The following is a 13888-nucleotide window of genomic DNA, read 5'->3' on the forward strand; positions in this document are numbered from 1 at the left end:
CGGAACCGGGCCGTACCGGAAATTAACACTATCGGAAACCAAATAGCGACAAAGACCGATTGTCGGCCTTTTTCCGTCGTCTAGAATCTGACGTGTCGAAACTCCTAGAGATTTTTTTTCTTCCTTCTTTACCATGGTGCTCTTAACATTTTCTTTTATTTGTTAAATGCACTTTGAACTGAATTTTCCCACGAGGCAACGTTTCTTACCACTGCCGACAGAAAGAAATACAGCGGGATCCTTTTTGGATGCAAGCCAAATTCTGTGAAAGGAACGATTAACTCCACGTGCTGAATTCGATCCGTCACCATTGCTCTGTTTGGAACATCATGATGGATGTCAAACACTCTCATCCGGATGGAGTCGATACCAGCAGCACCAACATCACAGACAAAGACTCAACTTTCTTACATAGCGGGACAAGACCTGCGGGGACTGAACCCTCTGGGGTACTACAGAATAATGGCGCAACTATAGAAGTGGAAAAGACTTCTCAGCCGGACCAAGCCAATTTGTTGGCAACGCGCCCAAATGGGGGATGGAAGGCCTGGTTACAGGTTGCTTGTGGCTTTTTTCTTTACTTCAATACCTATGGTACGGCAGCCGTAGCATCCAAAATTATTATCCGCCTTCGTGCGTTAAAGGTTGCTGACTGACACTCGATCGATAGGTCTCATCAATACCTTTGGAATTTACCAGAATTACTATACGACTGAATTTGGATTTGATCCCTCCCGCGCCTCTCTTATTGGCGGAATACAGACGTTCCTTCTTTTCTTTGCTAGCGGCGCTGCGGGCCCTTTATACGATGCAGGCTATACAAGCTTTCTCGTTCTAGCAGGGGCAATTTTTATTGTTTTAGGGACTATGATGCAGAGTCTTTGCATACATTATTGGCAGTTTATCCTGGCCCAATCCTTATGCATTGGGCTTGGGGGCGGCTTAATATCGGCCTTAACGCCTACTGTTCTATCAACTTACTTTACATCTTTATATCCCTTAACTGTAGGAATCGCGGGTTCGGGAACCGGAATCGGCGGGTTAGTTGACATTTTGTTTTCCTGGAAAAATACTATAGTGCTAACATATTTATACTCAGTATTATCCTACCGATTGTGTTCCGTGAACTTCAACCTAAGATTGGGTTTCCATGGACTGTTCGCGTTATTGGTTTCATACTTCTTGCTACACTTCTGCTCCCAGTATTTTTCCTCCGACCCCGCATGATTCCTGGTACTGGCCGCCGCAAAATTATTGACACGACAGCCTTCACCGACTGGCCACTTGTTACCTTGCTGATTGGAAATTTCATCTATCTACTTGGAGGTTTTACGCCTTTCTTTTATGTTCAAGTATTCGCAGTTGAAAACAACATCGCAGACGCAAATCTCAGCTTCTATATTATTGCAGTTATGAATGCGACATCGGCACTGGGGCGCGTCCTGCCTAACTTCCTTAGCCCATACACGGGTCCCTTTAATATGCTTATTATAACAAGTGTTTTAACGTTTGTTTTTGCATTTGCTTTTGAGGGTGTGCAGAGCCTTGCTTCGCTTATTATTGTAAGTATGGGATTTGGAGGTGCTACTGGCTTATTCTTTGCACTACAGCCAGTGGTAGTGATTGGACTTTGTCCTAACCCCAAGCTTATTGGAACGCGAGTGGGAATGGCGTTTTGCTTCTTGTCATTTTCAGTACTTGCAAGTAACCCTATCGCTGGTGCTATCCAGCCCGCCGGTGGTTACTCAGGGGTGTGGATTTGGACTGGAGTTACTACTGGTGTTGGCACTGCTTTAATGTTTGCAGCGCGCCTAATGAAGACAAACGGTGCTCTAATAACGAAAGTATAAAATTTGTGTATACCTTTGATGTTTTCCTTGCACCAGCTTTGCTTATGCTGCAATTTAATATTATAACTTAGGTTATACCAACCAATATATATATATCTAAATAATACAAAAGTATGCTATTATTTGCATTATTGCTTAATATATAATTAATATAGAATATATAATATAAAATTAAATATTAGGTATATTTATTATTATATATTATTTTTATTATATATATATCCTTTAATTTACTTACTTTAATTTTTTTCCCAGTATATATACTAACTGTAGTAGAAAGTATGCCTTGAAAATAAATTAATATTATTATATTATTAATTTAAACTATTAAAAAGCACATGTATATAAAATATAAAACTTAACACCCACAGGTGTTATAGATTCGGGCTTTGCCCAATGTTAGAGAACATTGGCCTTATATAGCTAGTTAAATAGATTAATAAGCGATTTCATTAATACATACAGTAGGTCAGCAAAAGTCAAGATAACTCTATAGTATACCCCCCAAAAAAAAACAAATATAAATAAAAAATAAATACTATATATAACCAAAAATAAAAAAATAAAAAAATATTATAATAATTTTATATATTAAAATCCATAAAACCTTTTTTATTTATATTTATATATAATATATTACTTATAAACACTAACTTAAAATTTCCAGTTTATATATATTATTATATATACTGTATATAGCAGGCTTATACTAGAGCTATAATAACAAATACAGTGCTAGTACTATAGTAAATTTTGTTTTCTTTATAATATATTTTTTAATAAATATTATAAAAAGAAAAATAGAATAAAAAGTATATTACTATACTATTTAACTATTAAAGATTATATATTTAAGATATTATCTTATTTAGTTAAATTTTATAAGATATATAAAAGAGTATTAAGTATAGATTTTCTTAGGCATTGGGTGGTGCACTGTGGGGCTTGTCGTTACTTCTGCATCCCCACTGTATCCTCTTGCATAATGCAACTGGATAGCGCCCTAGAAGGCGCTAAAGGCCGTTGCGCTAGCTATCGCTTATCCCCCTTGGGTTCAGCCCTTTACAACAGGCTAGAGGTGCAGCAATAGTTGCAATTATCCTTTTCGGTAATTTTATTATAGCGGAGGGACGCTAAAGTATAGCGCAGATGGGCTATTTTATAGTGGATAGTGTCAAACAAAATGCCTTAATTATTTATTCATGCCCTGTTTTCTTAGGAGCTACATTGCTTTCGCGAATGCTTGATAAGCCGTTTCTGTTATTCACTACTGATATATAGAATAGTAAGATTTTAATATCTCAATCCCTGTAATAAGTAACCCTATTCAATTAAATATTTAAGTAGCATTAACCCCAAGATCTCTACATGCATCCACCATAACACGACTCCTACGTTGCTTTAATTCGTAAACCTTTGAATCTTGGCTTGAGCTTACCTGCACTCTCCAAACTTTTTTTTTAACCTTTACCCTTAACATCCATTATCTTTACCTCGAAATGCCCGCAATCGTTGGCCTTAAGAAGAGCTTTGCTTCTATCCCGTGGTGTTCAGAACTTCTCAACAACCCCGACGTTGAAGCGTGCATTCCTCCTTGCCGAGCTAGCAGGAAGGATATTACATATGAGCTCTGGGAAGGCACTCTAAACACTTCAAATACCATCCCAGAGTTCCTTGCTCTTTATACAAAGACAGAGGAGCACAATTCTCGCATCCACAATATCAAGCTCCTCGCTAATTTAAACAATGGATTAGACGGGTTTCCTGGCGTTTGCCATGGAGGAATGGTCGCCACGTTACTGGATGAGTCCATGGTGTCACTCATTCTAATAAATGTCGGTCGCGGGGCACTTATTTGCCCTTGGTACGGTACTGTCTCGCTTAATATATTGTTTCAGAAGCCTGTCAAGACGCCGGCCACAGTGGTAGTCGCAGTAAAACTGGACAAGGTGGAGGGACGCAAGCTGTGTATCACCGCTTGTCTGCAGGACGGGTCGGGGAAAGCACTTGCGAAAGCGAGTGCTGTATTTGTTGGTTTGGATGGAAAACTATAAAAGTCTTAAGTTCTAATATATAAGCATCAAGAGTAATACATTTCAAACCACAATCTCGTAGCTTCTATACAGTCTTAAGCATAGAAAGCATACAATTATGGCATTAGAAAGACATCAATTGTACTAAAATAAGTGAGTGAGACTATGAAATTCTATATACAACTGACAGAATAATATATGTGCAAATAGAAAAGTGTCTCTACAACCTGGGTCCTTCTCTGGCACGGCGTTTTCTCTCTAGATCCATAAGAACACGTCGCAGGATTTTTCCAGAAGGGCTCTTTGGTACCTCATTAACAAATTCAATGCCACCTTTTAGCCACTTGTGCGAAGCCTTATGATTCTGCACATAAAGCGAGATCTGGCGTGCCAGCTCTTCATCGTCCACGGACCCTACACCCGATGGTTTCTTTACGATAAAGGCCTTGGGCCGCTCGCCAGCGGATTCATCCGGGACGGGAATGACAGCGCAGTCCTGGACCGCAACATGTGTGAGCAGGTGTGCTTCTAGCTCTGCAGGCGGAACTTGGAATCCCTATTTCACGTCAGTTTAAAGACGACCCCAGCTTCATTTATAAGAGACACCTAAAAAGCTTCGGATAAATGCACTCACCTTAACCTTGATCAGCTCCTTTATTCGGTCGACAATGACTATATGCTCGTTCCCGGACGGTCCTTTGCGAATCACAACCTCATCGCCAGTCTTAATCCACCTCCCGTCATCGTCCCAGACGAAGGTTTCTTCGTCAGCTCTCCCATTGCCCAGGTAGCCCGGGATAATCGAGGGCTCTGCACAAAGAGCTCTCCTGGCGTCTCATAAGTGAATATTTCTTTGCCGTCGGAGCCAATGACCTTGGCACGGATACCAGGGAGCAGAGAGCCGGAGGAACCAAGGTAGATGTCATGTTCGCTGGTAGTGCAAATTAATGTAGCAGTTTCAGTCATGCCTGGTAAATGAGCTTTGGTCAATTTTCGTGTGCTATCTTATAATATAGGCTCATAGATTCAGTAGTTTACCGTAACCTTGTCCAAGGTGCCAATTGGGATACATCTTGAGCAGCTGTTCTGCGGTTTCTGCGTAAAGAGGAGCACCGCCCGTATGTATGCTTGCCACACTAGAGAGATCATGCTTGAGGCAGTTGTCCCGATTCCAGAGCATCTGTATGATGATCGGCGGTGCCTAGCAGCTACATCAGCATATATTTTAGCTAGCATGCGGATGACAATATTTGTTTAGGAGTTTTCATCGGCCAAGACAGGTTTCGCGTGGGCATGATACGTACCACATATAGACGCCGTATCTTAAAGCGCTGAATAGCATCGAGAAAAGTGTCGATTGTGAACTTGGGAAGCACAATGAGCTCATCACCCTGGTATGTCGCGCAAAGTGCAACAGTGACGAGGCCATAAATGTGGCTCATGGGTAGCAGCCCGAGGGTGACTTGGGTGCCAAACTTGAAATGACTTCTAGCACCTTTTTCGTATGTGGCTGTTGCTAACACGTTTGCAATGACATTGTAATGGGATATGACGCATGCTTTCTTTTTTTTTTTAAAAAAAAAAGAGGGGGAAAAAAGTCAAAAGTAGAACTTTACACAATCAGTGGCATCAAATTTGACTTACAGGCAAACCAGACGTTCCGCTGGACATACAGATAAAAGCCGCTCGCCGTGCTCCTTCTCCTTTAGGCCAGTTCAATGCCTCCAGGTCAGGTAACTCTTCGCCAATAGACACTAGTTTCTCAAGGCTGATATGGGACGTGGTGTTCACGACCCCGGGGAAGTCCATAATGAATATCTTGTCGTGGGTAATACCACATTGCTCTGCAGCCTTCTTTGCGGTACTCAAAAGCGGAACGCAGGTGAAGATGGCTGTAGCACCAGTCTTTTTGAGCTGATATTCAAGCTCAGACGGCGAATGAGATGCGCTTGCTGGAGTTACAATGCCTCCAATTCGATGAATCCCCAAAATTAGTGGTATGTAATCGATCTATGTTATTTCAGGACTCTTGGTTAGCTATAGTGATTGATGAAACCTTGAAGTCGACACCATAAGGATATCCATACCGTGTTTGGCGAGAATATTGCAATCACTTTGTCTAATGACAAGCCTTTGTTTGGTTCAACTTTGAGAACCTGGGCAAGGCCTCGTGCGAGGAAGTTGATTCTCTGTGGCGCCTGGGTAACTGTGAAGCTCTTTCCCGTGAGGCCGCATGTAAAAGGACTTCGCGATGTCGCTGCTGGCCGTCTGCCATGCTTGCTGGACCAGATAAACTCCCCAATAGTAATATTATTAGGAGGTTCTTGAGTATAACGTTTATTAGCCAGGATCAATATAGAAGAGACATGGAGGAGTACCAAATGGGAGATCAGGCACCCAAGCTGGAGCACTAAACATTGTAGCTTGTAAATTGGAACGCAATGAAGTTGTATTGTTACTCTAAGACTAGATTCAAGAGAAACACCGATTGACTCTTTTAAATTCGCTAGGAATACAGCACCCATGCCTTAGAGGATACCATTCTACATTCCACACGTATAGAATGAGATTAGCGGGAGAACGGTAACTAGGCAAATAGTGGGAATGGTAGTCCGTATACAGATACAAAGTACAGGGGATAAATCTTCGGATCAATAAATACAATGACCGATACAATATGTTACACTCCGTATGTGCAATGCATCTAAACTCAATTAATTAATGGTTAGGTGTTGTGCTAAAGTAATTAAGCGACAGACTTTTAGCGCTATCATATCCAAACAGCGGTGCCTGGTTTAATATATCCAACCCTGTATAGCCCATATCAGGATTATATTACTCCGTACTTCTTCGGAGTTTTAATCCCAACAAAATCGGTGATTTCTTAGCTAGAGTTAGTACATAATCCATTTTATTAGTAATATGCATTTATTAATAAAGTCCATTGCGATTGAGACTGTTTAATTCTAAGACACGGATAATGCATTGTTTTCTTTATCTCAACGTGGCAAATACATTCAACCTCATTATTACTTATAGGTGCCCTTTTATTACTTACCAAATACCTTAAAAACTATTATTACTTCTCTAATAGTCCTATTGTCATAAAAAAAATAGATCAAATGAATACCCACAGTGTTAATTCCTAGTCTAAACAAGCTGAAAATGCCTAGAAGACATTTCAGTCTGAGAACCCCTGTCTACTTACGATTTTGTCGGATTTATATTATTTGACCAATTCAAGTGAATCTTTTGTCCAAATTGCAATATCGCACCCTTGTGCACATCCATTATTAAGCCCTCTTGTACTATATAGGATTTGCATATATCAGTCGTACTAATAGTAATGTAGATATGTACGTGACTCTTTTTTAAGGGCGGTCCAATAAGACAACTTTAGCCCCCAGAAATTGGTTCCAAATAGCGTTTACAAAAATTTTACAGTGCACTGCAGGGTTATAATCAATTGGGGCTACAATAACTGTAAAATATATATACAGGGGAGAATTGCTAGAACTTAACCATGAGCTTAATTAAATTACCTTACATTTTCTATTAGTAACTAATTCTCTTTTTTTCTATTTAGTTACTAGGTTTGTTTTCAAGCAGAATATACATGGGCCCAAGATAAATAGTCAAATAACTCCTCTGGATATTGTTACAAAGGTAACGTAGGTTCCTAGCTACAAGGGTATGTACAGCAAAAAAAAAAAAAAAAAAAAAAAAAAAACAAAAAACACCGATACACTTGCTAAAAAAGAATTAGAACTCCCAAGCCCCCCTTTCCCCCCCACGCCCCCAACTAACTCTTTTATATAAAATTACTTCTAGCATTATAAAACTATTAAGAAAGGAAAACACTCTGGAGCTAGACTAAAATAGTAACTGATCTTTATGCTAAATGCACCACCAAACCCTTTAAAATATAGCTACCATGGCCTATGTTACATAGGCTTTTAGCTAAAGGAGCAGGCGCGGTAACTTATAGATTGCTTACTAGTACTAGGGATTTGGACACAATGCAAAGCCGTACTGTAAGTAGAAATACAAAAGTCCAAGGTGCAAGGATACTTTACAAGGTGTTGAATACTTATGCCCTTCTTTCTGAAAGCCTTCAAGACCTTTTTTTTTTTACAATCAAGACGAAAAGACTATCAAGATTTAAAAACCAACAGACAACACCAATCCTTATAGTAGTATTCCCATAATGTCAATTAACCCCTCCCCCAACTTTCTTCTACACATGTAAAATATAGCAAATGCAGGCGGCTTTTATTGTCTCTTTACTTAAATATAGCTTTTGTATAACTAGCTAAGTCAATGGACATTAGGTACTTACCTGAATGAATAAACAAGCAAGTTAGTAAGCTTAAGAAAACTAATAAATCGAGCTTGTTCTTGTCCTTGTTAACGGAAACGGATAGTTTTGTTTAAACTAAAGGAAAGCGAAAAAGTACTAATAACCTTGGTTACTATATTAAACCCTGGCTTTTCCATTTCAAGGATACACAGTAAAATAAAAAATTAGCAAATGGTAATACTAAGGAGAAAAAGAGATTGCATTTTCCAAATAGAATGAGGTATTAAAAATGCAACACCGAGTCTCGGCTTCTTGCTCTTTTGCCGAGTTGATAGGGTAATATCTTAATTAAGTGGCCATGGCTACAAGTATTAGTTTAGAGTTAGTGTAGGAAAGTAAGGATATTTACCTGTAATAGGGCAGTAGTCTCTCAAGTCTCTGAGCATGCGGCTTATTGTTAGCAGGGATATGATTTGGGCTGCTGACATGCAGTTTTGCTGTACTAGGCAGCGAGTATAACCCTGGACCCTGCAGAGAGAGAATTGAATAGGTATTAGTCGATAATAATTACGTTTTCGCATGCCTTGATAGGAAGATCAAGCTCTATTAGGCTATTAAAGAACTTATTCTTGCATCAGAGAATACTTACGCCAATTATAATGAGACCGAGTACCGATCTCCACTTCCCTTGACCCCTACCGATAAATGTTTTAGTACCTCACTATGATCCAGTTGGGAATTAGATAGCTTATTTTATTGGATGAGTAAGCGGCGCATTGGTTTATAAGGTTACATTACGGCGAAACACGCCAGTACATTATCTAATATGTGTAAGATATAACTTGCATTAGACACTAGCTGCTCAGCTCTCTTTCCTAATGTCTATTTTTCCAGAAAATATTTGTGCTGAAGGATCAGGAACATCCGTTAGTGCTGACTCTGACCCCATCCCGGTTGCAAGTTCCAGGTCCCGGATTCAAGACCTTTATCTAGATGCCAAGGGTTTGATACCGTCACCAGCGTCTGTGCTGTTAAACTGAGCGGCAGGCTGTTTATCTTTCTGTCTTCCGGGCCGTTTATCCAAAGACCGCTAACTGTTACAAGTTTGGGTACCAGGGTCAGGGTTATTAGAGTAGTTTTCAGCTCCTGCTTTATAGTTTTGTTACTACTACTACCTAGTGCAAGGCTAGGCAGTAAATTAGTAAGTAACAATATAAAGGAAATTATCGAAATATATTCTTGTATTCAATTAGTAAAATAGATAGATATTGTTACTTTTTCTTTTATTTAGTATTATTTGTTTTCTTCGGCCTATTACCCAAATTAAGTTAGCTTTATTCAAGGTACTGAATAACAGGAAACTATCTAGTAGTTAATTTTTTTCGTTTCGTTATCTTTGACCTGTCAATAAAACACATAGTTAGCAATATACGGCCTTGAAACTGCACCAGAACATGCCAACCATCACCACGAACAATAACAACAAGAACAATAACGACAACAACAGTAGCAACAGTAGCAACGACAACAAGATGGCACCTCTGCAAGGAGCAATTGGCGCAATAGATGCCGCGCCCGGTGTAAGTCGAGTACCAGCGGTTTAATAGCAAGTGCACTTCTACTAGGACGATTCTGAGTGCAGACTTAGGTTTCTTTCTACACGCCTCGACAAGAGCCAGCTGCGGGCACTGCCAAAGATGAAGATTGTCCGAGCTTGTTCAAGCCAATCAATATTGGAGGAATGACCATTCACAATCGTATTGTTGTGTCTCCAATGTGCCAGTACGAATTCCAATTAAATTAACCCGCAATATACCAATGATGTATGCGACTAACTCTGAGCAATGCAGATACTCATCTCCGGATGGTTTCGCTACCCAATGGCATAAATCACTGATCAACAGCTTTTCTGCACGCGGCCCAGGCCTAATTTTCATGGAAGCCCACTCTGTTAGCCCTTATGGCCGCATCACACCCTCGGACGCTGGTCTTTGGAGCGACGCACACATTGAGCCTCTGGCCGAGATCGTCGAGTTCGCCCATAGTCAAGGTGTCAAGATTGGCATACAGCTTCAGCACGCCGGAAGAAAGGCGAGCCGACTCTCGCCATGGTTGGAAATGACAAAGGTTTCGAAAGGCAAGGTAGGGGCATCAGATATCTTTAGCAGATAAAACACGACACTAATTCATTTCAGGATTTTGGATGGCCTAATGAGGTCATCAGCTGCAGCCCGGTGCCATTCAGCCCTGATACCTGTCTACCTAGGGAAATGACCAAGGCCGATATTGAATCTCTGAAGAAGGACTGGGTAGCGGCTGCGAAGAGGGCTCTCAAGGCTGGTTTTGATGTAAGCAACTGAACTATTGCTCCTATTGTTTGAGATATCGCTTTCTAACTTTCTACAGACAATTCTTTTTCAGGCAGCCTTCGGTTTCCTTCTCCACAGTTTCTTGTCTCCGGCTGCCAATCAGCGCCAGGACAACTATGGTGGTTCTTTTGAGAACAGAATTCGTCTCCTAATTGAGATAGTGGATTTGATAAAGGCTGAGGTCCCCGCCGGCTTCCCTATCGGAGTCCGCATGCCTGCAACTGACCACCTGGAGTATGACGAGTCGATGCCGCAGTGGAATTTGGAGCAATCCACCAAGCTTGCCAAAATTCTTGCAGAGCACGGAGTCGACTATATTGATGTCTCAAGCGGCGCTCTCGACCGTCGCCAAAAAATGAAATACGGGAAGGGTTACCAGGTTCACCTGGCTAAGCAGATAAAGAAGGCACTGGCAGGCACTAGCGTCATTGTTGGAGTCAGCGGCAGCGTTATAACGGGACAACAGGCTCAGGATATCCTGGACACATCGGCCGCAGACGTTGTTGTTTCGGGGCGAGCCTTTGTAAAAAACCCAAACCTGGTCTGGCAGTGGGCTGACGAGCTAGGTGTCGATATCCATGTTGCAAGCCAATGTAAGTAAGACCCTGGGAGGTATATTGGATCCCATGTCGGACTTTTAACTAATGATGTCTATAGTTGGTTGGGGATTTGGTAAGGCTCGGGGCCTTCCGTCCAAACCAAAGCCAAACCCAAAATCTAAGATATAGTTGTGCATATGTGAAATATCAGCATGCTAGAGAATATTATTCGAGATAGCTTCAGTATAGATTAATAACCTTCACTTACTATTGCAGTTACAATTTTCGTTTCAAAAAAAAAACGAAATAAACAAACCTGTCCAGCTTGTGGAAATCATCGATAGTCGTAAAACTGGCTATAAGAGACATTGTATAGAAAATATAAGTTAAATAACTTCTTATTTAATACTTATTTTATAAGCCAAAAGATTCCAATTTGCTGGGTATCTTACAGATTTCCGGGCCAATAGTAGAGGGTAAAGATTTACAGTCTCTTACTGAAAGTAGAGCCTTCACTATTGATATAACTAAATCGATAACTACAAATGGGTACGATGTCTCCTGTAATAGTGGAAGATTACTCCACCAATCTGCTAGATAGAAGCTTCAACGGATAAGAAACAATTAGACTAAGATTTAGGTTCCTAGATAATGACTTGTACAAATAGTTGTCTATAGTTTAAAGCGCTTACGACCAGAAGAAATCTTGTCAAACTCGGCCTGTGGAAGTCCCGTGACTAGGCTGTTGACACCGGCAAATACTTCGGCGATATTTTGCCGCTCCATTGCTTCCACTTCAGATTTATTAATGAGCTTCTTAATCTGTATCAAGCTTTCTCCCACAAGTTGATCGCCCAGCTTCTCTTCAATCTCGTCGAATACAAGCCGATGAAACTTGTCCTCTTCGCCTTGGCTACAGGGGAAGATCTTGTTAACAAAGCCCGCAGCTAGGAGTTCATCTGATGTGATCTTTTTGCACATGAGTAGCGCCTCTTTCGCCTTTCCTACTCCTAGTCGCTGAACTAGGGCTCGCGAGGCGCCGCCCTCAGTGACGAGGCCAAGAGATGCGAATGGCATGAAAAGAATTGTGTCTGGGATGCAGTACACAAAATCTGCAAACGCTGTAAGGGATGCAGATAGTCCAATGACAGGTCCGTTGAGGGCTACAACCAAGACCTTTGGGTGGGTGGCGAAAGCATCGGTAATGTTGATATTGAATGCAAGAAAGTGCTGAAGCCAGTGTAGCCGTATCTTGTCCTCTCCCTTGGGCAAGGGGGGTTACTGCCAACGTCGAAGCCACTGCTGGAAGTGAGTATTAATTTCACAAGTAAATGAGACCGTGCCTGTACTTACGCAGAGAAATAACGCCCCTTTGCGGTGATTACGGTAACGAACACTTCATCATGAGTGGCTATTTCTCTCATGCGGCTGGCTAGTTCGAAATATTGCTGCTGGCTTAGTACATTGAGCTTTTTGGAATTATTAATAGAGACAACCGCAATGCGTCCGCGGTAGTCAACGTCTATAATCGAGGAAGTCATTGTAATATACGAAGAAATGAATACTAAATGATAAAAACAAAAAAGCGCAAGCTTCGACTAGTCCTAATTATAGAAAAGAAACTACTGTCTTTTATAGAAAAAAAAGTTACTGGTACAGTAGATTAGTTTGGTTACTAGTTAGAGATCGTAAATACGTAAGTAAGACCAAATAGTTGCAAACGAATTTAAAATTAACACTACAAACATTTTCGATTACTATATACCATTCGGCTAGCTGGAATAAATTCTCTTTCAGGCCCCTTGCACTTGTTATAAGTAGTATATATAGCCAGTATATTATTGCTTATTAAAATATTACCTTCGTATAGTAGTATATCGTAATATAGAATATTAGTTATACAAGGGGGTTGTATAATCTAGGATATATAACTTTTTACAAGCCTTGAAAAAACACTGTATTATTAAGCGTACTCTTGTATCGGGCCGATTGGATAAATTTTTGTTTTTTACTTTAACTGAAACTTAATCAAGGAAAAGATTAGGTACAGTATCGGCGATTTATTTATTTGCATAATGCAACATAGATAAAAAAATGTATTTGACCCTTGTTAAAGTACAAATTCAGTCTAACTATATTTAGTAGTTTATAGTATAAGAATAGTTTTTTTTTTTTTTTCGAAGTATTCATATGTTATAATAAATATATATTATAAAATAATTGTATGTTAAATAATATATTAATATCTCAGTGTTATAGCATTCCCAGCCGGGCTTGGGCAGCACCCAGATCCCCCCTGTTAAGTACATTACTGCTGGATAGTACATTTTAAGATAATGCAAAGCGCAAGCCACACTTGCAGTGTTGCACCATAGCGAGGCACTGGTACTCCAACAGCGCGGCCTTCATCCGGTGCTGGATTCCGCTCAGGCTGCACACCCTCCAGTGGTGTATTTCAATACTTTTATTTTATCGACTGATCGTGCACAGAGAAGCGAAGTCGTTATTGCTCGTGTTATGACCAACGGAGATCTATTGGAAATCTCATCGGGCGAAGTCATTGCTCTAGCAATTACTGAACAATATATTTATACTACATTTTTTAATATATATTGACTCCAATGCAGCTTGGCCTACCCTTGTATGCTACGAAAATAGTGTCAATATCTCCAAAACCGCAAACAAAGTCAACATGAGTATAAGGTCTTAGCAAAACCAAGTACTGCTGCTTGTTATAACAAGGGTCAGTGTCTGGATCGACTCGGCCGTACATGATTCCAATTTGGGAGTGTAAATC

At 40.4% G+C, this 13888-nt stretch overlaps 6 protein-coding genes across 6 annotated transcripts; 3 read left to right on the plus strand and 3 right to left on the minus strand.

The window, feature by feature from the left end:
- The first annotated feature begins 119 nt into the window (after positions 1–119).
- Positions 120–1933, plus strand: TrAFT101_004629 (uncharacterized protein). Its single transcript, XM_024901965.2, has 3 exons — positions 120–594; positions 671–1040; positions 1100–1933. Exons 1-3 carry the CDS (start codon positions 330–332, stop codon positions 1848–1850), a joined length of 1386 nt encoding a protein of 461 aa, XP_024760000.1. The 5' UTR covers positions 120–329; the 3' UTR covers positions 1851–1933.
- A 1308-nt stretch (positions 1934–3241) lies between these two features.
- TrAFT101_004630 (uncharacterized protein) lies at positions 3242–4043 on the plus strand. Its single transcript, XM_024908347.2, has one exon. The coding sequence runs from the start codon at positions 3350–3352 to the stop codon at positions 3902–3904; it is 555 nt and encodes a 184-aa protein (XP_024759999.2). The 5' UTR covers positions 3242–3349; the 3' UTR covers positions 3905–4043.
- Positions 4003–6384, minus strand: TrAFT101_004631 (uncharacterized protein). Its single transcript, XM_024908346.2, has 7 exons — positions 6262–6384; positions 5971–6206; positions 5528–5893; positions 5188–5445; positions 4922–5084; positions 4518–4851; positions 4003–4439 (listed from the first exon to the last, which is right to left on the minus strand). The coding sequence occupies exons 1-6, from the start codon at positions 6299–6301 to the stop codon at positions 4589–4591; spliced, it is 1326 nt and encodes a 441-aa protein (XP_024759998.2). The 5' UTR covers positions 6302–6384; the 3' UTR covers positions 4003–4439; positions 4518–4588.
- A 3125-nt stretch (positions 6385–9509) lies between these two features.
- TrAFT101_004632 (uncharacterized protein) lies at positions 9510–11448 on the plus strand. The gene is made up of 6 exons (XM_024908345.2): positions 9510–9763; positions 9832–9965; positions 10034–10325; positions 10379–10531; positions 10590–11145; positions 11210–11448. The coding sequence occupies exons 1-6, from the start codon at positions 9638–9640 to the stop codon at positions 11278–11280; spliced, it is 1332 nt and encodes a 443-aa protein (XP_024759997.1). The 5' UTR covers positions 9510–9637; the 3' UTR covers positions 11281–11448.
- Positions 11449–11763: 315 nt separating this feature from the next.
- On the minus strand, positions 11764–12168 carry TrAFT101_004633 (uncharacterized protein; the record flags this gene model as incomplete). The annotated part of the gene is made up of 1 exon (XM_066127248.1): positions 11764–12168. The coding sequence occupies one exon, from the start codon at positions 12166–12168 to the stop codon at positions 11764–11766; it is 405 nt and encodes a 134-aa protein (XP_065983357.1).
- Positions 12169–12254: 86 nt separating this feature from the next.
- Positions 12255–12632, minus strand: TrAFT101_004634 (uncharacterized protein; the record flags this gene model as incomplete). The annotated part of the gene is made up of 2 exons (XM_024908344.2): positions 12255–12390; positions 12445–12632. 2 exons carry the CDS (start codon positions 12630–12632, stop codon positions 12255–12257), a joined length of 324 nt encoding a protein of 107 aa, XP_024759996.2.
- Between the last annotated feature and the right edge of the window lie 1256 nt (positions 12633–13888).

The sequence above is a fragment of the Trichoderma asperellum genome, chromosome 3, assembly GCF_020647865.1.
Source record: "Trichoderma asperellum chromosome 3, complete sequence".
In the NCBI taxonomy this organism is placed as follows: domain Eukaryota; kingdom Fungi; phylum Ascomycota; class Sordariomycetes; order Hypocreales; family Hypocreaceae; genus Trichoderma; species Trichoderma asperellum.